Source organism: Ziziphus jujuba, chromosome 7, assembly GCF_031755915.1.
Source record: "Ziziphus jujuba cultivar Dongzao chromosome 7, ASM3175591v1".
NCBI classification, from domain to species: domain Eukaryota; kingdom Viridiplantae; phylum Streptophyta; class Magnoliopsida; order Rosales; family Rhamnaceae; genus Ziziphus; species Ziziphus jujuba.
The window spans coordinates 27411137-27438480 of NC_083385.1; the positions used below are offsets into that span (position 1 = coordinate 27411137).

At 31.2% G+C, this 27344-nt stretch overlaps 2 protein-coding genes across 4 annotated transcripts; both read left to right on the forward strand.

The window, feature by feature from the left end:
• Positions 1-5951: 5951 nt before the first annotated feature.
• On the forward strand, positions 5952-6569 carry LOC107425661 (GATA transcription factor 4). Its single transcript, XM_016035679.3, has one exon. The coding sequence runs from the start codon at positions 5952-5954 to the stop codon at positions 6567-6569; it is 618 nt and encodes a 205-aa protein (XP_015891165.3).
• A 10604-nt stretch (positions 6570-17173) lies between these two features.
• On the forward strand, positions 17174-26887 carry LOC107425664 (uncharacterized). Of its 3 annotated transcripts, XM_025076466.3 has the most exons (13): positions 17174-17629; positions 18193-18431; positions 19096-19252; positions 19882-19959; positions 20691-20765; positions 20850-20969; positions 21718-21882; positions 22051-22573; positions 22715-22871; positions 23398-23507; positions 24716-24828; positions 25393-25738; positions 26288-26887. In XM_025076466.3, exons 1-13 carry the CDS (start codon positions 17279-17281, stop codon positions 26593-26595), a joined length of 2742 nt encoding a protein of 913 aa, XP_024932234.3. In that variant the 5' UTR covers positions 17174-17278; the 3' UTR covers positions 26596-26887. The 3 variants fall into 3 exon arrangements, with proteins under 3 accessions (XP_024932234.3, XP_048335225.2, XP_060675019.1); XM_048479268.2 differs by lacking the exons at positions 17174-17629; positions 18193-18431; positions 19096-19252; positions 19882-19959; positions 20691-20765 and having other exon boundaries at positions 21746-21882; XM_060819036.1 differs by lacking the exons at positions 17174-17629; positions 18193-18431; positions 19096-19252; ... (1 more) ...; positions 20691-20765; positions 20850-20969 and having other exon boundaries at positions 21746-21882; positions 22163-22573.
• Positions 26888-27344: the final 457 nt, after the last annotated feature.

Genomic DNA, 27344 nt, shown 5'->3' on the forward strand with positions numbered 1-27344 from the left:
AGGTATCCACACCCTTTTATAAGGCATATTTCGTTCTCCTTTTCCAACCGATGTGGGATCTCACAGGCAATAGCTAAATCAGGGACAATATAGACAGAGAGCGACAGATCCATCAATGGAGGCTGAATACGGTGGCTAAATTGGGGACAACATCGACAAAGTGTGACAGGTCCATCTCGGAACAATATACGTAAAAAGTGATAGGTCCACTAGAAGAGGCTGAGTATGGTGAATAAATCGGGAAGAATATCGTAGAGTGTGACAGGTCCGTCTCATGACAATATAGGTGGAGAGTACTAGGTCCATCAATAGACACTCAGTGTGATGGCTAAATTGAGGACGATATCACCATCAATAAAAATAGAATGGTACAAGTACGAGAAAATGAATTCCTCTAGCTAAGTTCCCTGTCGAGAGGGAAGAAAGGAGAGTCATAAAAACATACGAACCGCCTACTCTTTCTTTAAAGCCCTACTATATTTAATAAAATGAAAGCAGCCTGCATTTCAATTGTTGTGCTTTCTTAAATTGCATACCTATACAAGGGTTCAAGTTTCGATCAATATTTGCGGAGTTGATTATCCCTCTCGAAAATGAAAGGTCTTCCATTTTTCAGCTTTTTAATCCTGCTCGAGCTACTCGCATGACTCTGGTTCTTTTGAAGAAGACCTTGATTTGAAAAGAGAAATCAACACGTAGATAAGGAAAGCAAAATCCCAGTGGGGGGCCGGTGCCCTTCTTTTACATAGATATTCTAGATACCCATTATGAATCGCCAAACAAAGTCTTCCTACTTCTCCAGTGTTCCAATCAGGTCCGAAAAATGGGCCCTTTCGCGACTCAAATTGCCGGTACGCTTTCCGGCTCGCAACGACTCAAACGGGTGGAATTCTTAGAAATGCTGTTTCAGCCTTGCTCTTCTTCTCTTATTGGGGCTTGCAACATCACATCTTGAACGAACTACGCGGGGGGGCTGTGGAACGGCTGGAAAAAGCCCGGGCCCGCTTGCGGAAAGTAGAAACGGAAGCAGAGTAGTCTCGAGCGAATGGATACTCTGAGATAGAACGAGAAAAATGGACGTGAATTGCTCAGTAGTGCTTCGCCACTACCGTAGCTGGCGGCAAACAGATCAAAATTTTGACCGGGGGGGGGGGGGGGGTGGCGGAGAAAGAAGAAGTCAGTCTACTCGGGGAGTCTTGAACTAGGTCTATCCTTTCTGGCAGGGTGACTTATTCTCGCTTTAGCACAAGGGAAGTAGACAGTAGGGGTCTCACACTTCAAAGCCAATCTAGATGAAAGAAAGAACAAGCAACGGAGCGGTTTTGATTGAATATCCTTTCCTGTGCTTGTCTTGTATTGAGGTATACCGTAGATATGAGTAAAAGCAGAGTGGTATCATAAGCTAATGGGTCATTTTTACCCAAATCACTTGTATACATGCAATATTATCCAATTCAGTATTAGTAATACATCTGAAATATATGATTCCCATAAACATATAGCATACTAATTATTAAACATATAGCATATCGATTATTTTGTCACCCCAAAGAAACTTTCATCGATTATTTTCATCCCAAAGAAACTTTCCCCATTAACAAACAACATTTCCTTTAAAAAAATCCAAGAAAAGATTATATAAAGCTTGAATTCGTTGCATGCCCAGCTGACAGACAATTACTTCTAATCATCCATACGAACAAAATACAACCTTCTCATTGACAGACAATTACTTCTAATCATCCATACGAACAAAATACAACCTTCTCATATATATATATATATATATATGTGTATATATATATATTTTTTTTTTCTCTTCCTTAAATGAAGCTCAACCTTCGTTTTACCTTGAATTCCATGCCCAATATATTCATTCCAAAAGAAAAGAAAGAAAAACTCTGGGGTTAAATCTTGAATTGCAGAGGTGTGACTGGCGGCATGGTCCGAACGACAATGATCCGGGCAAAGAGTTAAGCTGGCAAGTGAGGGGAAATCTGATAGTGAATGGACGGCAGAATGGAATGACCAAAGAGGTTGTCGGCTGCTGAGTCAAGTGCTGGGAGCAGTGTTCATAGACGAGCCGAAATCTAGTCACTGGAGAAGATGGCCGGCGATGATGACTGAGTTGCTGAAATGCCCAGAAAAATGCGCCCAAAAAAAAAAAACTAATAAACTAAGAATTTTTGGAAAAACCTTAGCTTTATACCATGTAAACAGAGAATAATCTGGAGAAGGTGTGTGGGGAAGTTTTTTCTAAGAATTTGTTTTTTTTGTTTTTCAACTGGGTTTGGAAATTGGATTAGAGAGAGAGGGAAAGAGAGAGAGAAAGAAGAGGTTTATGGTAAGGCATACAAAAAATACATCGAGACTTAAATTTGAAATATTATACTTATAAGGTGCATGTGTTATGACATGTGACATATGTCTAATATAGAAAAATATGCTTTTTTTCACTTCAAATAGTGAGACATACACCTTAAATCTAATCTTTTGATTTTTTGTTTTATAAAAAACTTATCTTATCCTCAATTAGATTTATAAATTGTTATTTATAAATTAAAAAATTAAAAATGTATGCTACATTGTATATTTGTTTATATTTATTAATTTTTATTTTAATGTAAAATTTAATTGGTTTACTATGCAGTCTAAAAATTGTTTATATGTTTTATTTTTTTCAAATTTTGTATCAATTTAAACATATATTTAATTTTTTAATATTATGCCAATGTGCTAGGGCTTACACCTCATTTCATAACAGTCAAAATGACTTATTTGGCGCTTTCACCTTTTAATGCACTGCTTTATATATATATATATATATATGGGTAATAGTTTCGTGTTCTTCTTATTAATCCATATCTTAAATTTAATTTATTTTCATATAGATTCTGCTTTAAGTTTTTGAACAAAAATTATTATCAATTTTTTTGGTCAAAATTAAAAATTGAATTAATTTATAATAAATTTAAAAATTAAATGTATAAATTACTATGTTTGAAAATTAATAGTCTAAGTTGTAAAATCTTACAAATTAAGAGTACCAAATTGTAATTAACCCTATTTTTTATGTAAGTTAATAAGACTTTCATTTTTATTTACTTATTTAAGCATTTTTCTCTGGTCGACAAATCTGAGCCGATATTGAGTTAGGAACATAATGATGCAACAAGCACTATAATTAGCAGTAAAGGTGTTAAAAAAAAAAAAAGATTATGAGCAAAAAATCTAGAATCTTAAAGGATTAAAAGGGCATATATATATATATATATACAAAATTTTGTATGGAGCAAGTGTGCACGGTATAATCTTTTTATAAGAAAAATACCCAATATTCTGATAGACAATTGTTTTTGTTTTTTTTTTTTTCTCTTAAAAAAAAAATCATCGACGTAACATAATGAAATCTTATTTATATTTACTTTGCTTATCCTTTGAATTTTTCTTTTTTTTTTTTTTTTTTTTGGTCTCCTTTTGGGTGAAAATTTACAAATTTATGCTATATTAAATTTTTAATCAATAAGCTAATAACACCTTACACTAGACCTGGCAATTTGGATCATGACACGGCGACACGACTCGAAAACGACACGGAATAAATGGGTTTGGGTTTATTATAAATGGGTTTGGGTCATAATCGGATCAACCCGTTTAATACGATTATTAATCGTGTCATTTTTGGGTTGACCTGTTTAACTCGAAATTGACCCGTTACGGCCCATTTATTAAACGTGTCAGTTTCAACCCGACACGATTATATACCTATTACAACCCATTTAAATTTAATTTTAATTTAATATTTTATCACTAATATAATATTTAATAACTAAAAAATATTATAAATTAAAAATTTTATAAAAATAATTTTCTATTACTAATTTTTTAAAAACAAAAAATACATTTTTAATAAAACAAAAACATAAAAATAAAAAATAAAAATAAAAAAAAATTTCGAGTTAATAGGTTAATTTTCGGGTTAACGGGTTAATAGGTTAGTTTTCGGATTAATAGGTCAATTTCAGGTTAACGGGTTAATAGGTCAACACGACCCGTTAAAATAATCGTGTTAAACGGGTCGTGTCGTGTTGACCTGTTTATAAACAGGTCGGGTTAGTGTTTTAGGTACCTGACACGATTAATAAATGGGTCGTGTTCGGATTAGGCATTTTTGACACGATTATTAAACGGATTGATACGAACACGATCCACTAACACGAATTGCCAGGTATACCTTACACATCATCTTTGTCATAAACATAGCATAGCCGGACCAATTTTGGGTGACCCAGGGCCCTTCAGATTTTTTTACATTTCTTTTTTTTTTTTTTAAACTTTTTTTGGCCATTTACTTTTTTATTCTTATATTTGTGTGCCTCCTCCACCTTCTATCTCTTCACAGTCACATCCTATGCGTTAACTTCTATTACTTTAACACACACACACACGCGCGCGCGCGAGTATGCGTCTAACATCTCGTAACATGTTACAAGAGGTCTACAAATGGCGTTTTCTTTAGTTTTTCTGTGTGTACATATAAATATTTATTCTTTATTTATTTTATTTTTTTTGCTTTCATTTGTTTTTTAATCCTTTTTCATTTCCTCACTTATCTATGTATATTTTCAATTTTTCTCTTTGTAAGCATAATCATTAAGATTTTAATATAATATTTATATACAAGCATTAATATTTATAATTTAATTTTGTTTTAATTATAAAGAATTTAAGCTGCAATATTTTTTTGTTTTAATTATATATATATTTAAGCTTCAATTGGTTTAGTTTTTTAATTAAAATTTTAACTTTTTTTTGGGTCGGGTTACAAAAAATAAATACTTATTTTGAGGAAAAAATAAATAAAAATTTACTTTTTGTTTTATCTCAAAGAATGTGCAACGGTGTCCACGTCCGGCGCCACTGCTGATTATATCACTTGTAACAAGTTGGTAATGTAACACTACTATTAGCAAAATTCTATGATTACCCAATTGCTCTTAAAATTATTTTTTCTTTCTCAATTTTATTCTACAGATTTATTCAAAGAAGTGGTTAGGAACACGGATACATACAGTATACAAATTTATTGTATCTAGAATAGTTTCTTTTATACAAAAAACAATTGCTTATAGAATATATATATATATATATATATTTGATTTAATTTGCACCTTAATTAGCCCGCTGTATAATGGTCTCTCGATGAATTTTCATGGACTCATAAGGGATTAACTAACCAGCCAGACCATTGATATCAAATTTTCATAGCCTTTTGTTGTTTGTTGTTTGTTTTTTGTTTTTTGTTTTTTGTTTTTTTCTTCTATTTAACCAATTGACGTGGTATAGTAGTGATCAATATATTATAATTGATATATTAATATAATTTAAATATTGATAAGTGAATGAAGAAACAAGCCAATTAGATATCAATTTGACACATCATTTGATAAAAATAAAATAAAATAAAAGAATCTGCATCCTCTACTTATTTTTTATTGTATACTTATCTATACTTTTTTTTAATATTTTAAATATATTTAATTTGAACAAATGTTTAAAATTGAATTTATTTATATTTTTAATTCCTTTTTTTAATAGAATAGCTTGATGTTATCTATTAGATTGATGATCAATTGTTGATATTCAAAATCAAACATAAAACGTATAGAAGAAACAACTACAGAATCTTACTCAAAAATTAAAAATTTTGGTTACTCTAGTAATATTTATTATTATTATTATTATATAAAATTCGGCCTATATTATTTGGATAAACTTCTTAGCAATGCAATCTCAATTAGAAAGAACTTATTTACTTCCCGTTACGTCTTTATTATCTCCTCTTTATTTATCTATATATATGTATATATATATATTGATTAAATACGTAGTAATCTTTATAATCAAACATATTGGTATTCAAATCCGATTTGTCTCTATTCTCTCCGCTAATGGCTGTAGAAGATAAATACAATGTTAACAAGAATTACAACCATGAAGACCACCTTGATCTTGAAGAGTACTTCAACCTTTTTGATCCCTTCTTCAAAGAAATTGATTTCTCAACGGACAAAGTTTTTGACGATCTCCCAATTAGCTTGGCTGATGAACCAATAATCTCTTGGAATAACATTGACTTAGAAGTGCCACAAAAAGAGCTTGAAAGCTGCTTCTCATCTTCTGCAGATTATGGTGACCAGCTTTCCATGATCAATTCTCCGAAGGGACATGAAAAAGTGAAGCCGCCAAAAGACGTAGATCAAAATAATATTTGTAGCTTTGCCATCAAGAAAAAAAGAAGCAAGACTGGTAGCAAAAAGAGAACAAGTTGTTTTGCGTTGAAAAATGATTGCATGAAGAGAAGATGCTGCAGCCACTGCCAGGCTGAGAAGACACCGCAGTGGAGGGCCGGTCCGATGGGTCCTAAGTCCCTTTGCAATGCTTGCGGCGTCCGGTATAAGTCCGGGAGATTGGTGCCGGAATATCGGCCTGCGGCGAGCCCGAGTTTTGATAGTTTCAAGCACTCCAATTTCCACAAGAGGATATTGAAAAGGAAGATGGATACATAGTTAAAAGTGTTTATAAAGTAATTGGCTAGCTAGCTTTATTATTTATTTATTTCTCTTAGCAATATTGACAATTCTTGGACTCTATTTACAATTCTTGTTAACCTTTATATAACATCAGAATCATCTATTTATGTTATTAATTTATTGTCATATAAATGATAATATTATTACTATTAATTATTGTTTTAATCTTCATTACTATTCTTTTAAACTACAATGAGATCATTGTCTGGAATGGAACATGTCTTTGACAAAAATATTTTGGTGCCCATAATAAACAATAATATGATTAGAGGATGAATTTTTTTATTTTGCTAGAAATTGTACTTATTTTGTGAAGTCATGTAAACAATAAGTCAACATTTTTCTTTTGCAGAAATAATATAATAATATTATGACTAGGATTTTTTTTTTTAATCAAAAATTTTATTTGAAGGTCAAAAACTATTTTGTTAAAACATAAAAATGTTTGATAAAAGTCAACAAACACTTGTTGAAAAAAAAAAAAAAAGCTTTTTAAAATTATTTTAAAAAAGCTTAAATTTTATGTTTTTTTAAAAAGCTTTTTTTTTTAACTTATATGAAAATTTAATAAGTATTTAATACAGCTATTTTAGCTTATATAGAATTTTATTGAAATAATGTCATACACTTATTATGCCTATTTTTTATTTGTTTACTTAAAATGGATTTTAATGCTATATTAAAATTAACACTTATATAATTCTGTAAATTATTTATCAATAAAATTCTCTAAATTATAGCTCCTTAAACTAGGGATGTTTCTGTATTTATGGCATGGAAATCTTGTTAACAATTTTTATGTATCAAGCCTTTAACAAGCTTGTCAAAGCCTATTTGTATTATAGATTTGACCCAGTACAAAACCACTTAAAATATATTTTTAAGTTTTTAATTTGTACATATTCTTTAGATATATTATAATCTCTCATATATATATAAAGCACGTTTGAGCTAATATATTCTAATCTCTCATATATATATATATATATATAAAGCATGTTTGAGCTAACACCATGATTTCTCGATAAATCTCTCTCCTTTTTAATATTATAATATCTAATAAAAATTAAAATTAAAAAAAATAAAAAGCACATTCTGGCAGAAAAAGGAAAAAAAAAAAAAAAGAAGTCCCCACGTGTGTGTGTGTGTGTATATATGGACATGAATCAAATGGAGACTTTCTAAAATCGGTACTTTAAGATTAGGATTTATTTTGTAGATTTTGAATCGTATCAGATGTTGAAATTTAAAATTATAATGTATCAGTGAGATTCACTTTTTTAAATTAAAATTTTTAATATATCCTTAAATCTATATTTAATTATTGTTTATATTTTAAATTCTAATTGTTAAAATAATCAAAAAATTAATAAAAGAAAGTCTAATATCAAAACCATCAAGTTGTCTTGATTTGAGTTTAATACTGTACATCTATAGTAATACTATAAGTGCCAATAAAAAGTTAGATAGCACTTTTGTAATTTTTCCAATTGTTATGGTTTTTTCATTATATTCGTTTGTGGTTCTAAATGGATATGATATGATTTCTAGGTAGTTTTATTTTACTTGCTCTCCAATTAATTAATTTGTTTTTACATAGTTATCCTTCATATTTGTGACTCTAACATACAAGTAATATGGTTTGTAGGTCTTTTCATTTAATCTTATCTTCTCTATATATATGGATGTTCATGTTAAGGTTGAGATTTATCAAGAAAGACTTTGTCAATGCTGCCAATTCTCCTAATGTCTCACTATTTCTTCTGCTCCATTTCCATTTTGCAATTTACAGTATTTTAATTCCTACAATATGTTAAGGAGTATCTGGTTTTTTGTTTCAGTTTATATGCTTAAGTTGGTTAGGGAAAATAATTTAAAACAATTAAACAATTCAGGAATATAATTATATTATATATGAAAGAGTTATTACCGTTATATATATTTTTATTCTAAAAAAAAAAAATTAGAGGTCAAAAGTACGTTTAGTTCTTATTATCTTAACATATTTATATTGTTTGGTTGATATACAATGAACAACTTAATATTTTTCGGTTAATGTGTTTTGAACAATTTAACATTGTTTAGATGAAATTTACTAAACTTTTTAATAAAGAATGGTATTTGAGGAAACTCATATAATATGCACTGAAAGATATATTCATATGCTTAAATTGGTTATGGAGGATAATTTTGGCAATAACTAGAATAGTTTCCAAGAAGGATAGTCAAATTATAAGGGAAGAAAAAAAAAAAAAAAAAAGACCAATTGTAAGCCAAATGCATACTTAATATTTCATCTAATGTCTTAAAGCAATGATAATTTTAAAGGCAAAGACGTTACCTAATTTAATTTGAATTGGTAATGCCCACTTAACGTCTTATATGACTGATGTAATAAAAAACATAAGTCCATCTTCTAATTAGTTTTTGAAAAGGTTTATCTAATTGATATATAAAATCATTAATATCAACTAGTAAAATTGTATTTATTAAACTAGATATCCATAAGGGGGAAGGAAAAAAAAATAGAGAAGCAAAAATGAAAAGTAAATTAAAAAAATGGAAAGATAAGAGAAAAAAATTGAAACTAAAATTGATGTAATAAAAAAAGAAGAAGAAAAGATTAAAAAAAGAATAAAAGAACAAAGATTTCAAAAAATAAATGATGATTAAAAAAAGAAAGAAAAAAAAGGAAAAGGAAAATAATATAAAAAAAAAAGAGAGAGAGGATAAAAAAATTTTAAAAATAACGGAAGAAAACTAAAAAGGAAAAGAAAAAAAAAAACGAAACAAGATTTAAAAAATTTTTAAAAAAAAGGGGAAAAAAATGGAGAAGCAAAGATTGGGGGGAAAAAAAAAAGAAACAAAAAAAGCACAAAAGCCAAATCTGATTGGAACAAATTATCCCACCCCTTTAATAAAACAAAATGAAAAAAATGTAAGGATAAGAAGTGAAAAAAAAAAAAGGAAAAAAGAAAGTTAAACTAGAACTAATGTAATAAAAAAAAAAGCAAAGATCAAAAAAGAATAAAAGAGCAAAATGATGGCTAAAAAAATTAAAAAAAAAAATGATGACCAAAAGGAAAGAAACAAAGGAAAAGGAAGATAATATAAATAATAATAATAATGGAAGAAAATGAGAAAGAAAAAGAAGGGAAAAAAAAAAAGGAAAAGAAACAAAGATTTAAAAAATGAAAAAAAAAATTCTAGGAAAAAAACTGTAGAAACAAAGATTATGAAAAAAAGAAATAAAACAAAAAAAAATTACAAAAGCCAAATCTAAGTGGGATAAATATTTGCACCCATTTATTAAAAAAAAAAAAAGAAGAAGAAAATAATGGAAGGATAAGAAGAATAAAAAAATGAAACTATAACTGATGTAATAAAAAAAATAAAAAAAGCAAAGATTTAAAAAAAAAAAAATTAGAAGAACTAAAATTGAAAAAATAAATGATGGCTAAAAAAAATTGAAAAAATAAATGATGACTAAAAAAAAGTAAGAAATAAAGGTAAAACGAAAAAACAAAAAAAGAAAAAAAAGTTGATATTGTTAAAAAAAAAAAAAAAAGGGAAAAAATAAGGATTTTAAAAAAAAATAATCTGAGAAAAAAAGTGGAGAAACAAAGATTGAAAAAAAAAAAAAAGGCATAACAATCCACGAAAGCCAAATTTGAGTAGGATAAATTATCCCACCCCTTTATATGAGATTAGTTATCCCATTCTAAAGGGTTATTTAGTGAAAGTTGTCAGATGCGACATCAAACATGAGATTGGGATTATTTAATCCAAATTCTAATCCAATCCTACTCACCAAATAAACTCGAAAAGGATTTAACATCATTAGAGTAAGAAATGAGAAGTTAAGGGTGATTTCAATGTGTGTTGCTGCTGGTTGTCCATGGAGGATCCATGTATCCTCAATGCTAGATGGTAAAATATATCAAATTAAGACATTGCAACCTAAACATAAATGCACCATGGTTACTGAAAATTCATGAGTAACTTGTGAATGGATCACTGGAAAGTTTGAGCTAAGTTTAGGTCAAATCATAATATTAATGTAAAGGATCTACAAGATGAAGAAAAGGAGAAGTATGGAGCTACTGTTGGAAAAGATTAAGTTATAAAGAGCCTAGAACAGAACATTGGCAAGGTTACATCATGTTCATGGTGAGCGCTATATTGAGTTGCATAAGCATGGGAATAAGTTGTTGTGTAAGAAGCCAAGAACAATGGTTCAAGTTAAATGACATAGGAATTTTCTCTCTGAGAACTCTATTTTTCAGAGGTTCTTCTTGAGTTTCCCTGCTCAAATAGCTTCTTGAAAGGTTGTAGGCCATTTATTAGTCTAAATGGGTGTCACTTAAAAGGTCAGTTTAAGGAATAGCTTCTTGAAGGGTAGCAGGCCATTTATTAATCTAAATAGGTGCCACTCAAAAGGTCAGTTTGGTATAGTATTGTTAAGTGTAGTGTCTTTAGATGCAAATAATAGTTTGTTTCTTGTTGCATTTTTCATCTGTGAAGGACAGACATATGAAAGTTGGAGCTAGTTTTTAAGTTTGGTAAGTAAATACATTGGAGCTCATGAATCTAGAACAATTAGTTTCATGACAGATGGGCAAAAAGTTATGTTAAGGTCATTGACGAATATTTTCCCAAATAACAAGAATATATATTATACTAGGCATATTTTTACCAATTTCAAGGGTTGGTTTCCTGGAGTCAAGATTAGAAATTTGTTATGGGTAACAACTAGAGCAGCCAATGTCTAAGAGTTCAATGCTACCATGGAAGGGATTTAGGAGACTAGTATGGAAGCTTATAATGGTTGATGGAGATTCCTACTAAACATTGGAGTAAGTACATGTTTGAAAAGAGTGTGAAAGCTGATCATGTGATAAACAACATGATTGAATCTTTCAATAGTTAGATTGACAAGTTTAGGAACATGACTATTCTGCAGTTAGTTGAGGATTTGAGGAGAAAAATTATTAAAAGATTTAAAACAAGAGGAAAGACTATGAAAGAATGGCATTCAAAGGTCCCACCGATTGTTCAAGAAAAGATTAACAAATCACAGAAGGCAATGAGGCATACCAAGGTGACTTGGGCAAGTAATATAAGTTTGAGGTAATTTATGGATCAAAGATAGTAATTGTGGAGCATGACAGTTGTCTAAGATTCCTTGCAAACATGCCATGGCATATATTAGTTACATGGGGATCAATCCTATTCCATATGTGCATGTTAGTTTGACAAAGGCTGCCTACATACAGACTTATGTTGGCATGATTCACTCTATACTAGATGAACCAGCTTGACCAGAGGTAAATGTCGATAAAATGCAGCCCCCAAATCAAAGGAGGAGACCTGGTAGGCCAAAGAGGATAAAGAAAAGGGAACTAGATGAGCCAACTCCACAAAAAAATGTCATATGCATTGAGATGTAGTGTCTGCAAAGCTTTCGAGTATAATAAAAATCTTGCCTGAAGGCTTCTAACAAGGCAAGTTTTTTAATTGTAAATTTTTTGTCATTTTTATTTGCTTTTTTTTTTTTAATACTTGTTTAACTATTTAAATTTTCATAAAACGTAGAGGAATGAGAGTGCATCTGCCTCAAGCTCACAACCAATGGCCTCCATAGGGACTTGTACACAAATAAATTTATTACATTTTTAAATTTTTTTATTGTTTTTGTTTACTTAAAAGTTTCTACTTGTTTATCTAATTGTATTTTCTTCAGACTTAAGGAAATGGAAGTGAATATACATCAACTGAGTTAGCATAAGATATTGGTAATGCATCAGAGACTTGTATATGGTATTCACAGCCTCAACAACCTTTGATGTGTCAATCTTATCCTCATTTAGCCAGCTTCAACCTTTGATGAGCCAATCTTAGCCTTAATAGCCTCAGTCTCAAATTAGCTAGCTTGTGCCTCAGCTTTGTCAACCTCAACCTCAGATAAGCGAGCCTTAGCCTCAAAAGCCTCAACCTTAGATGAGCCAACTTGAGCCTCAACAGACATATCCTCACATAAGTCAGTCTAAGTCTTTGTAGCCTTAGACTCAACCTCAATAGCAACAAGCCTTAGCTTCAGCATGAATTGTTACACATTTTTTATGGTATTCTCAGCCATAAAAGCAATAAGTAGCCATAAGAATGTGAAGAATGTCATCTTTTGTCAATACAAGTTATTATGTATTTTTGTCATTAGTTATTAGGCTTTCTACTTATCTTTTATTGTATTAAAGTATGCAAGGTGTCTATAAATTTGGATGTAAATTGATACTTCAATACAAATGATAGTCAAATAGCATGTAAATGGTGATAAAGGGTACATGTTATGTACATGATAGTGCATAGAATATACGGCTGTGTCATCCCTTTTTTTGAGACAAATGACACATGATAATGTATACAAAATTAGAAATTTCAAGTCATTTGGGATTATAAAGTGTAAAAAATGGTTGTGTCATCCTTTGACTTTAGTTGGGACAGGTTTATTATGAATATATAAATGCTCTGCAAGCTTAAAAAACATTATGAATGGATATTGTAATCTAAAATAGTGTTAATGAATATTTCAATTTTATACCAATGATTGTTATTTTTAGTTATCCGGTTCATCCTAGAGATGACTTCCTTGCTCGCAGAGCGGCATACCAAAAAAAGAAAGAAGAAAATACAGAGACAAAAGAAATTAGAGGGAGAGATCATAGTTCCGAATGGCCCTTAAGACCTCCTTCTTACTTGTCTTTTAAAGAAGATTTTATGCTCACCCTTGCCACTCCTTGCGAAGTTGCATCTCTGTACCCCAATTCTAGATCATCTTCTAGAATCATATAAGTATCAAAACTAAGTGATTTTTCACCGGAACTGTTATAGTCTATGCTTTTAGTCTAATACTTCTATTCAGCGGGCGTGACTAAGGCAGTAATCTCAACGAAAATTGGGATGATATTTAATTTGCTAGTATGATATTTATTTTACTAGTTTGTACTCAATTTATTTTCATATTAATTGAAAATACAATTACAGCTATTGATATGCCCATAAATATTATGTTTACAAATAGTGAAAGTTTTTGAACCCTTGCATTTAAAGTTTTGCTTTCATTTTCTCTTTGCATTTCAACTTCTTGCTTCCTTCCTCTCTACCTCTCTTCACTATCTGCATCATCAAGCATCATATATTCCTCATTATTAGGTATCTAGAAAGAGTGATAGTTGCATTTTCATTTTAAGCGGAAAAAACATAACTTAGATGCATCGTTTGTTGATTCTGAAATCCTTATACCTGCTTTCCTTCCACAATAACAACTTTCTATTTTTAAATTTTGTTAAGCCTTCATTCACTTGACTGCTTCCACTTGATGAAGCAATATTATTTGTTTTCGTCATTGTGGATATAAATTTTACTGTGAAATGATATTTAAATGGTTAATTAATTAGGAAAATTGAGTTGTAAGCTGTAAATTGTATGTAAATTGAGTTGCAGGAATAGTACTTTTATAGGTGTATGGGATTGATGTTGATTTTTGCAAAAACATCAATTCCAGGGGTTGTGATTGTAGTAAGCATTGTTCATTAGCTGTTGCACTCCAATGATCTTCTTCCATTTCAAATTTTTAATTAAATTTTTTTGTACAATAAGTTAGGGAAGTGATTTTTTTTCAATAAAATAACAAAAATATGAGTATTTTGGTATTTTCAACTGATGCGTGGGATAGAAAAAGTTACTTTTTGGATGGAATTGGACAGCAAGCAAGGTTCTTGTAATTTTCCAAACCCAAGGAATTTAATTACTACTATCCCAAACTTCGGGGAGGGGAATACAATTATCCTTTAAGGCAAAATTGAGGAGGTTTAAATCAAAATTTTCCCAAAAAAATAAAAACACAATGTTTGGGATAATTGTAAACATTAAAGTAGCAAAATTGCACTTTTTAAAAAGAAAAAAAAAAGTAATAGCATCGGCTTTGCTGTGTATACTGATGCTTTAAAAATAAAAATAAAAAAGCATACACAGTAAAGTTGATCATTTTTTTAAGAAATATTGATTTTGATGCAGATCCACATGTGGACGGTTCGCATTATAAAATTACTCTTTATATATATATATATATATATATATGTAGTAATGATCTAATGAGTTATGAATAATGATTTAGTATACTACCTAACTTATTTTATAGTTGCTAGGATATAATTAATAAATAATATATTGCAATATTAATTTAAAACATTTATTTTTATTATTATGTTTTAATATTAAAAAGCTAATAAAGGAAAAGTGGATGTTTTAATGACAATGTGTTAAATTATCATGTGATGTATAAATGATACTGAATTTTTCTTTAAAAAAATTTAAAATATTTTGCATTTCCTTTTTTATCCATATTTAATACTATATCAAATCAATATCATGTACCATAAAATTAGCTAAGTAGCCCACTAAATCAAAACTGTATATATATATAGTATTGATCTAGTGGGCTATCTAACTCACTTTATTATTGGCTGTCTAAGTATAAGATTGGCAAATAAAATATGACAATATTAATGTAGAACATTTATTTTATAGTAAGGGAAAATGAATCATTTAATGACAATGAATTTTTCTTTAGAAAAATTAAAAATTTTCTACATTTCCTTTTTTATGCTCATTTAATATTGTGTCATATCAATATCATGCTTCATAAGATAAGATAGTTAGCCCATTAGATCAAAACTACATATTTATATATATAATCAGGCTCATATTAAAACTGCATGATATTTTTTATATCAAATTTTCCTTTATTATTCTTTGAATTGCATAAAGGGCTAGAATTTAATTAAAAAAAGGTAAAATATAGATTTAATGACATATTATAATATCCTATTTAGGGAAAGTGAACCTTATCAAAACTCGATAATTAATAAATATAATTTTAAATTTCTATTCATGATGCAATCTAAAAAATAAAAAATGAATTCTTGACATTAATTCTGTATTAAGGACCTTGATTTGAGCTTGGTTGTATATATATATATATATAAACAATTTCAAATCAAGTTCTTAATATCAAAACTAATGTCAAAACTTCCTTTTTTATCTTTAAATCACATCAAAAATTGAGATTTAAATTAAATTTATTAATTAGGGTCTTGACAGATTTATTTTTTTTAAACAAAGATTAAGTATATCACTAAATCCACATTTTATTATTTTTAACTTTTAAATTCTAACCTTTAATATGATTTAAGGCTAATATTAGGTCGTCCTAAAGTGAGCTCTCTCTCTCTCTCTCTCTCTATATATATATATATATATATATCCATATTTATAAATATTCATGTATACAAAATTGTTATAATGGACATCTCACATTATGTAATATGTTGTTTGAAGTTTGACATCTAATGTAAGGTGTCGATATTATAATGAAGGATAGACAGTCAGATTTTATGCGTGTATATATATATATATATATATATTCTATGGTGCGGACATCTGTATGTTGCGCGGATGTCCACAAAGACGATGATTTTTTAAGAAATCGTTATCAATACTCGTGTTTGTGTGATAGTATTAATGACGATATCTTCAAAAGTCATTGTTTTTGTGAAAATTCACACGATAAAAATGTTCGAACATCTGCACCATAAGCGGATTATATATATATTGGTAAGTAGGAGTTCTAACATATTTATCATAATGCTTCATTGTCATTTCTAACACTTTTGGGGTACCATATTAATACTATGAAGGAGTTCATAGTCTCCATATTATTATTACTTTAAACTTGACTTAAATAACATTTATGCATTACATATATATTACTTGAAGGGTTAGGGATACATTAGTACAATCTAATGATTTTAATATCATAACTTTTTTTATGAGTCTTTAAATCATATTAAAATTAAAAAAGTTAAATATAAATTTAATAATATTTTTTTAAAAATATTAATATTTTTGGATTTGTGCAAAAATATTGATATTCAAAAAATTATTACTCTTGAAAACAAATGAAAATAAATATTACTTTTAAAAAAATATAAAAATGACAAAAAAAAACTAAATTTCAAAATCTTTTAATTTTCTCAAATTATTATTTCATAAACAATACTATATTAGACCAAAAAAAAACAAAAAGAAAAAGGCTCAGCACGGCCCAAGCCGAGAAATATAAACAAATAGAGCGGGCGAGAGAAGACTTTGACTTTTATTAGGTCTTGACCACCTCTTTGTGGCTGGAATCCAATGCCCTGGCTCTGTATTTTATTATTTTCTCTTTTTGAGAATTACAATAATATTATAATTATAAATTAAAAAAGGAGGCAATTTCAACTTGACTGGTTCAATCCAGAATTTAAAGATATACATTAACAATGACTTTACCCTTGAATCAAACTTAGGAATATAAAAGAATATTATAGATAACGACTATATAATATTATAAAATTAAATATATGGTTCTCGGATAAATACACTAATTAAAAAAAAAAAAAAAAGAAGATAAATACTGTTACATTATGCTTGTGGCAGGACATGACCCAAACAACCTACGCATATAAACGTTTTACCAAACTCTTTTACAGCAACAACAAATTTCCAAACTCAAAAACACCCAATTATAAAGTGTGTCAACACGCACATAGACCATCAACCAAACACCAACGGACACGTACGGAAACATGCGACGCTCTGAATCTGAAACTGCTTCTTCTTCTTCTAAGAAATTGGGCAATCATGGTGACACAGACACTGATGATAGACCTGGCAGCGAAGAGGACAGTCAACATGTATTGCAGCATATGAAACGCCCACAGAGGTCCCCTATTGTGTGTCTCACTTTTTTCCTGGCGATCATATATGGTTCTTGGACCGTTTATCATTACCAGTTTGAGAGCTTGCCTTTACCTCTTACTGCTGAGCAAGCCGGCAAAAGGGGTTTCTCTGAAGTTGAAGCCTTGAAGCATGTCAAGGCCCTCACTGAATTGGGTCCTCATTCTGTTGGTTCTGATGCTCTTCATCTTGCTCTGCAGGTTTGCCCACTTTGCCTTTGACTTTGATGTGTGCTAAGTAGGCCTTAAATAAGCTTCTTTTCAGTCATTCAATGTTCAAAATTAAATTGGTGGATAGTAAATGTTCTTTTTTAAGCAGCGTACAATTAAACAACAAAAGGGTTGTAAGATGGTAGGCTGGTTTGGTTTCCTAAACTTATCAGATGAATTAATTAATTCAACTGAAATAGTGGAAATTTGGAGATTTTAATTTCAGTACTATGCTAATTCTTACAGGTCGAAAACACACTGTTTTCTTTTTACAATATGCTAGTTAAGTCTACATGTAATAAGTCGTATATGCTCTCTGATCTTGAATATGTCTGAACACAAGTTCTCGATTTCCTAATTGTTTGAACAGCCCCAATTTGGCCATCTTTTTAGTTATATTTGATCAATATGTCCTATCTGCATATTTTGTATTTTGTTACTCTTCCTGCTAATTAACAGTATTATTAATTTGTTATGAATGTGGCTAGTAAGCAATCAATTTGTTGTGTAGCCATTTGTTGGAAACCTTAGTTTAACTTAGTTTCCGCTCTCAGTATGTTTTGACAGCATCAGAGAATATTAAGAAGACAGCTCATTGGGAGGTTGATGTTCAAGTGGAGCTTTTTAATGCGAAATCAGGAGCAAATCATCTGTTCAGTGGCCTGTTTATGGGGAGAACTCTTGTTTATTCAGATCTAAATCACATTGTATTAAGAATCTCGCCAAAATACATGTCTGAAGCAGGAAAAAGTGCTATTTTAGTCTCTTCTCACATTGATACAGTTTTCTCAACGTAAGGTTCTCCATTTATTAAATCTCAAATTGCAGTAGCATTCAATATGGTTGTTTTGAAAGTGACTATCATTGTTAATTAATAAATGCATGCCTAGCGAGTAGTTATATTTATATATATATTTATATCTAAGCCCAGCTAGTGGTAATTGAATCACCATAACTGTCACTATCTTAGTGTGAAGCATAAATCATATATAATTTGGTGTTATTCCATGATGTCTGCAAAATTTATTGACAGAAATGTTATAAAGATTCATCAAGTGATTTCCATTGAATATATAATCTATTGTTTGCCAGGAATTAAATTATTCTATGATTTATTCTAGATTTTTGTTTAAGTCATATTATAAGACTACTCGATTCATGCTAAGATTCAGGAAAATTTGTGGCCCTCAGCCTTTTAACTCATCATTATACAAAATAATTTTAGTTGAAATTCTTTAATGTCTTCCCTTTTCTTATAACTCTTAGCATGACCTGATTGAGACTAGTCAATCCATAGTTGCCAATTTGATGGTCATCTTAGCATATCCCTCCCTTTGCCCCTTTTTGCACTCATTTATCCATGAGACATTATGTTTGTTCGACTGAATACGTTATTAGACATAATGAGATTCATACATCATTCTATGTTGTTTAATAAACCACCATCTATGATTCAGGGAAGGGGCTGGAGATTGCAGTTCATGTGTAGCAACTATGTTGGAGCTTGCTCGAGGGGTTTCTCAATGGGCTCATGGATTTAAGCACTCTGTAATATTTTTGTTTAATACTGGAGAGGAAGAGGGTCTTAATGGTGCTCATAGCTTTATAACTCAGGTTGAAAACATTTTCTACCGTATATCTGAATATGCTGGACTCTCTCTCTCTCTCTCTCTCTCTCTCTGTGTGTTAAGATTGGTCGTTCCAGCAATTGGATATATGAGTATTTCATCTGACGATTTCCATTGTGCCACATGCTCAGTTATTTTGTAATAATTATTGCTGTTCTTATTTTTATTTTTTCTACTTGATAATGGTGAAATGAAAAGCCGAATCAATCACCTCCATCTTAAGAATTTGCTATTTTTTCATGTAATCTGTAGTGTAGAATGCATTATCCATGTATTTGCTGTGCAAGTAGGTTCTGACATCTTGGAGGTGGGTTGAGTGGAAAGTTGAAGTTGGAAATATGTCATTTGAATAGCCCAAAAGGACATATGTGGTTTGTTTGTTTTTATTGGCAGAGGTTTTACAGACTACATAATTGTGAACAAACATACATAAACAACACATGTACGCATATAAGAAAGGGTTTCTATATGGAAACACAGATATTCTTCTGTAGAATTCTTGGCTTTTTTAAATTATTTTTTATTTTTTCCGAATTTGTGTCTATGATATATATTTGTTTGTGTGTATGTTTCAAAATTAACTTTACTTTATGATTTGGAAATTCTTTTCTGCAGCATCCCTGGAGTCAGACCATCCGTATGGCTATTGATTTGGAGTCCATGGGTATTGGAGGGAAATCTGGCATATTCCAGGTCTGCTTTATGTATAAGATTTCTTATTTATTTATTTATTTATTTTATTTTAGCTTTTTGTATTGCTCGTATAAACTGTTTATGTCGCTGTTGACATTGGGAGGCCATTGTTACTAAGGGCCAATGATATATGAGTGGTTGATCTCCTGCTCAGTGACCTCCACTTGGATGGGTAATCTTGATTGTAGTTGTATATAAATCCTTCTCACATAAAGTTGGGTGAGCTGTGTCAGATTGGGAGTATCGTCAAAACACTGAAATAATAAAATATTGTTCTGCTTAATCTCTTACCTATATTTTGTTTGGTGGATTCCATAACTGTGTCCAAGTTAGTTTCTCTATACAACATGCGACAATAATGTATTAAGACTTTTAGAGGCATTTTAATGACATATACTCGTATGCAATAATCATGCTGTGTTGCATCTACCCTGGGCACCTTATGTGATTCAAACTTGTTAGTGATTGCTTCAATGATCTAAAATTGAACAGTTGTCCCACTATTATGGTTTTTCTCTGGTTAACACTGATAATTAACTTATGCATTTTGTTGGTAGATCATGGCTTAATCTAATTTCGGTGGAGTACTGTAAATTCATAACTAAAGATAATGATGTCATCTAGTACTCATAAATCAATTTCTCATTATTCTTTTTGAAATTTGTCTATGTATCTTACAATGTTTTGAGCATATCCGTTTGCTTTCTTTTTTATATTTGTTCATGTGACAGGCTGGTCCTAATCCATGGGCTATTGAGAACTTTGCATCGGTTGCCAAATACCCGTCTGGCCAGATTATAGCACAGGTTTACCTTCTATCTGATATTCCTCTCCTACTTCATCTTTTATCCAGGAAGAACTCTTAGATCTGAGTGACACTAGTGTTACAGGACCTATTTGCTTCTGGGGCCATAAAATCTGCAACAGATTTCCAAGTGTACAGAGAAGTTGCTGGCCTTTCAGGTCTTGATTTTGCATATGCAGATAAAAGTGCAGTCTATCACACTAAGGTTTTTTCGTTTGTTATCTTTTCCCCTTCCACAATATCTGGATGTATTCATTTTTGCATCTCATTGCTGTTCATGGAAGTAATAGTTATATTGTTCTTCAAGAAGTATAGTGTGCGTCTCATTGTTAATCGACTTACGTATGATGAAGCACAATTCTTCACTGCTGCTTTGTATGGTGTAGTATAAAATATGTCATCGTTATCAAAGCTGGCTTGATGTTCAGAGAAAAAAAGTTCAACTAACCTCAGATATGACTTTGGCAATTCAGTGACCTTTGGAAAGTTTTCTTAGCATAAGGATGTATAAGAGCAAATTGCACTATTATTTTGGTATGGTCTTGATGGAAAATTGGTTTGTCCTTAGACATGTATAATGTTTGGTAGGTGATTAGAACCTGATTATACAAATAATGCCTTTGAGAATTTTTATAGATAGCATGCAAATATTATCATTACAGTACAGAAGGAAAGAGAGACCAGAGGAATGTAAACTATTTGATTTCTTGAAATTTTTGAATTAGTTAATAAAGTGCTTAGTCCACATATATATAATTTAAATTACTTTTACATATGTATGATTTCAATTTGTGCACACTTTATTTTTTAAAGAATATTGTCTGCAAGTCAAATGATTATGATTAATGAATGGCAGCCCATCAAAAACAACTTACACCACATGGAAAGTGGGATTTTAATGTTTGTATTAAAGAATAACATAGTTTTGATTTTTTTTTTTCCCCAATACGCAGAATGACAAACTTGAACTTCTGAAATCAGGATCACTTCAACATCTTGGAGAAAATATGCTTGCTTTTCTGCTTCAGATTGCTGCATCTTCTCATCTTCCTAAAGGAAATGCAACAGAAGAAGAGGAAAGTGCAGACCAAAACAATGCCATATATTTTGACATTATGGTAATATATTCACAACTGCAAAACTATGACTTTATTGTTTTATTTCATCTTCTATCTGTTATCTTTTTCTTCATTCGTTTTCGCGAAGTGAAGGTGGTTGTAGTAAATGATTCATCTACCTAGATGTTTCAAGTTCTCAATGTTGTTCTAACACGGTTGCAATCTCAGGGAACATATATGGTTGTATACCGTCAACGTTTTGCAAGCATGCTTTATAATTCAGTAATAATGCAATCACTTCTAATTTGGACTACATCATTGTTTATGGGTGGTTATCCAGCTGCAGTTTCGTTGGTCTTGTCATGTTTGAGTGTTATCCTTATGCTGATTTTCGCACTGGGTTTTCCAATTGTTGTTGCCTTCATTCTTCCCCTGATATCTTCATCCCCAGTGCCATATGTTGCAAGCCCATTGTTGGTTCTTGGATTATTTGCTGCACCTGCTCTTCTTGGGGCATTAATTGGTCAATATTTGGGTTATCTTCTTCTTCAAAGATATTTATCAAATGTATATTCCAAGAGAAAGGAGCTCTCACATGTTATTCAAGCTTATTCAATCAAATTAGAGGCTGAAAGATGGCTTTATAAAGCTGGATCTGTCCTATGGCTCATTCTTCTCATTTTGGGAAACTATTATAGAATTGGCTCATCTTATTTGGCTCTTGTATGGCTGGTTCCACCAGTATTTGCCTGTAAGTTTACATATGTAATTATCTTACCAGCCTATGTTTGATGTGAGCATGATTTCGGCACTACACAAATTAGTGACTTGTTTGGGATCCATTATTTAACTACTAGGTTTCAAAGCTGATACTATGTATTATAATGTGCAGATGGCATGCTTGAAGCGACTCTGACCCCAGTCAGATTGCCAAGGCCTCTCAAACTTGCAACTTTGCTGATAGGCTTGGCTATACCAATATTAGTATCTGCTGGCATTTTGATTCGGGTGGCAGGCACAATAGTTGCAACTTTGGTTCGATTTGATCGGTAATTTTCATGATTTTTATAATTCAAATACTTTATTGCTACATGTAAAAAATGGATTATTGATAGGCCTTAAATAAATTTCATTAAACATTTGTCTCTAAAATGTGTGAGCTGGAGTTCTAAAGTTGATATTGATATGATTAACAAGGAGGAAAAAGGCTAGAAGTTTTCTTTTGTGTTATAATCATTGGAGCATGCTTTGTTAGAATTTTCCAGTCCCCATGATTGTGAGATTTTAAAGTAACATTTAAAAATGTCGGTCTCCATGTCATATAGTTACTATGTAAATTATAATGAAGTATAGCTAGGTATTTCTGATCTCTTGGCTCTTTATGAGAAGCCGACAGAATTACACTACATGGGGTGGATAGACAATCTCTATGATGTAATGTGTTGTTACGGTTGGTTTAAGCAATCTCCAATTCTACTTCTGCACTTGGCAATTCTCCATCCATGGTAGGATTTTCATGTTTTGATTATGCTTTCTTTAGTTCCTAAAATTTGATTTATTTGGACTTGGTTGCAGTAACCCAGGTGCAAATCCTGAATGGCTTGGAAATGTGATAATTGCTACTTTCATTGGTGTTATGACATGCCTGACTTTGGTGTATCTTCTTTCGTACGTCCATCTTTCAGGTATTTGTTTATTGAATATACAAATATATATATATATATATATATATATTCTTTTTCTTATATTGGCTTTGTGTGTGGGTGTGTGTGTGTGTGTGTGTTTATTGCCAACTTGCATGTGTAAGACAGGCTATCAACAGGTCTATTTTTTGACACAGCAACAAATTTGAACCTATTTTTTACTATACATGTTGGATTTTGGTTTCATCAGCTTGCCTAAGGTGCAACAGAAGGCCAAAATGGCATGAAGTTGGACAAACTAAAAGGAGTTTACGTTTAATTACTATTCCTTAGAGCTGATGATAGCATGATTAAGATCCAGTTTTAGGTAATATGAAATTCATGGGTTTAAGTGCCTCATCAACCAGATACCATTTCCTTCCCCCGTGCCGTACAGATGATAATCTTAAGTACTAATTTGATGGTGTTTTCTTGATCTTCATTTGTAGATTATTTAAGAATCAAAAGTATTGTATTATACGACTCCATCAGAGCAGCAAATTACCAAATTTGAGGGTATCTAGGATTTCAACAAAAGACCAAAGGAAACAACTTGATTTGATATCATATTTATCTACGTTCGACACCAAAAATTTGACCTGATAGCAAGTGGATCCAACTACATGTTTTAAGTCAACTTTTCAAGTAACATATAAAAATATATATATAATATACAGTCCTGCTTCAGTGAGGATGCTAACTTGTGGATATCGTGAGGATGCACATCCGGCAACATGTTGCAAGATGTTGTAAAATTTGCATCCTCACGATGTCCTCAACTTAGTATCCTCACTGGTGCCTGGCTGTAATATATGATACAAGTAATGTCCATGACAGTAAAATAAGATGCTTTGGAGTCATAATAATCTGACTTGAGTATTTTCATTAAGTTTTGACTGGCTGTGCTGTGAGTGAAGATGGATATTGGAATCAGATGTCACCTTAATTTGGAAAGTTTGAGCTGTCAGACTTCATCTTGGTCTCTAACATTGCATCCTTATTCCCTGCTAAATTTTTACTTATAGTCAGGATTTGAAATCTGTGTTGTTCTTGAATATACAATGCTTGATATGTATGCTTGATATGTCCAGGTTTGTTACTTGGTGGGAAAGAATTTAGGTGGTTACTTCATTTTTTAAATTGTTCGCTTTTCACCTCTAAGTTAATATGTTTCTGCTTCATGACTAAATCATGTTACAATTGATCTCTAGGTGCAAAGAGACCAATTTTCCTTTCAACATGCTTGGTATTTGGTCTCTCAATCCTCCTTGTAACATCGGGTGTAGTTCCACCATTTACCAAAGATACTGCTAGAGCTGTAAATGTAAGCTTCTTTGGGCACAGACTTCTCCTGTACCTTTTGCTACTATCTATTTTGTGTATGTTTAGTTTCTTTTTTCTTGGCATCGCCATCGTTGCTGTTCTTGAACATTCTATTATGAGCATAAAGCTTTTCCGTAGTTTTCCCATCGGAAAGTCTTGTAAATCAATATCGGTTGGCAATTCTATGATTGACTATTTGATTTCAAAATATGAATAAGTAAGCTCAAATTTATTGTACAATTTCTTCTAAATTGAAAAATCATGATTACATATAAAACAAACCATTTTAAAAAGGGTGGTTTCCATGCCTGATGAAGATTGGTGGAATTGAATTGTAAATGCAATCTTAGGTCAGATATGCATAGGGATGAGAGCATAATACAATGCACTCCTTTAATCTGACTGGCTCTCAGCATGTTAGTTTCACTTTGCCCATATGACTTCAGTTTTGTCGAAACTATAATAATGGGCAGTTTTTTCCACTAACCTTTGCATATGTCTCGGTAACTATGTAGTTACATCAAATTATTAGACAATAAAAATTACATTTTCCTATGGTTCTCAGGTTGTGCATGTTGTGGACACAACAGGAGATCAAAATCCTAGCTCATATGTATCTCTGTTTTCTACAACTCCTGGAAAGTTGACAAAGGAAGTTGATCAGATTAATGAAGGCTTTGTCTGCGGCAGAGATAAAGTTGTTGATTTTGTTACTTTTTCAGTCAAATATGGTTGTTGGACCTACAAAGACACTGATGGTGGATGGAGAGAATCAGAAGTTCCCTTGCTGCATGTTAGTGGTGATACTAAAGGGGATGAAAGAGTCACACAAGTTTTAATTGATACTAAAGGTTCAACACGCTGGACTCTTTCAATCAACTTTGCGGAGATCGAAGATTTCACATTCGAAGGTAAATTGGACTTCAAATAGTGTGTGCTTTCGTTTCTTCTTCTTCTTCTTCCTCCCTTTATTTATTTATTTATTATTATTATTTTTTTTTTTTGGGGGGGCATTTTCCTCATTCCAATTCCGTACTTCTTGATTTCCAGTTCTTGTTAAATTGAATTTTCTAGTTTGATAAATGTTATTGCGGACAGGGATGGTGACTAATAACCCTCAGATTTTCCTGCTTATGTGCTCAGTAAATGATAAAACCCCTATGTGGGGCCAATTTTGCTAAATGTTTTCATTATTACCGTTTGCCAATTTACCATTTCATAGTTGCTTGGGAAATGCTTGTTAAGTGGGTTGCATAAAACTGATTGTGAATCTTTCCAAATTGGACATAGATGCATTTCCTTGTACTTATAAATTGGTTTTTGACTGTGTCAGTCAACTCCATGTTTCAGAATCATGATCTTCCGAAGCTTTGTGCTTGCTTGCTTTAAGCTACCAACTTATATATAACTCATATTCTACTCATCTCCATCTATCTCTCCCTTCAAATTTTCAATTTCAGACGCAGAAAACTCGGAGGAATTAGTTACAGTTGGCAACAAGGACAGTGTTGAAGGATGGCACATCATTCAGTTTTCCGGGGGCAACAATGCACCAACAAGGTTTGATCTGACACTTTACTGGGCAAAAAATTCTTCCCGCTCAGCTCACAATCGCCATTCCCTTCTAAAGCTGAGAACCGATTTCAACAGAGTTACACCAAAAGTTGAAAGAATTCTTATGAAACTTCCTCAATGGTGTTCGTTTTTCGGAAAGTCCACATCTCCCCACTACTTGTCATTTTTAGGCCACCTGCCTATTAATTTTTAGGTAGCAAATTTTTTTTTTTTTTTTTTTTACCGAAAGGGAAGTAAGATAAATTCGAGTTTTTTATTTATATAATTAAAGAAGTGTTGTATTTCTTGTCAATATATATGCAGAAAATTGAATATGATCTATTAATGGAGATGGGTCTGTGATGTCTTCTTGGACAGAGATGAGTTTGATCACAATGTTTTTAATAACTTTTGGAAATTTAGTAGATTCTTGTTTCTTGTTGTAAAGGAATACAATAAGATTGAAGATTATTCTTAATGAAATAAGTAGGCAAAATGTTTAAGCAGCTGTTGTTTCTCTTATGATTCTATTACAAAATCAGTAACTACTTCCTATCTGAAACATCATCAACTTGTATAGATTTCTGGGTACAGTAATGCTATAGACACCGAAATATAGTTACAAAAATTTGATGAATATTTGATTAATTCTAGCATTATTATTATTATTCTATCTGGATATTTCTTTAATCTAATTTTTAGAGTTTGTTTTGTTTATTGTTATGGGTTTTGCTCCTGGGTTTCATCATGAAACTTTATGTTGAGCAAGGGAAGAAATTATAAGGGCACCGATTAACACTAATTGACAATAAAAGAAGATAAAGAAAAAAGCACCATCAAAAAAGTACCAGCAAACTTGGTTTAGAGCTCCATCTTCCATCACTGAGCATTGGTGCCCTGAGCATTCGGCATTCTATCCTCCATCACTGCCTTCGGAACTCCATTTTCGACTTCGATCTTCGA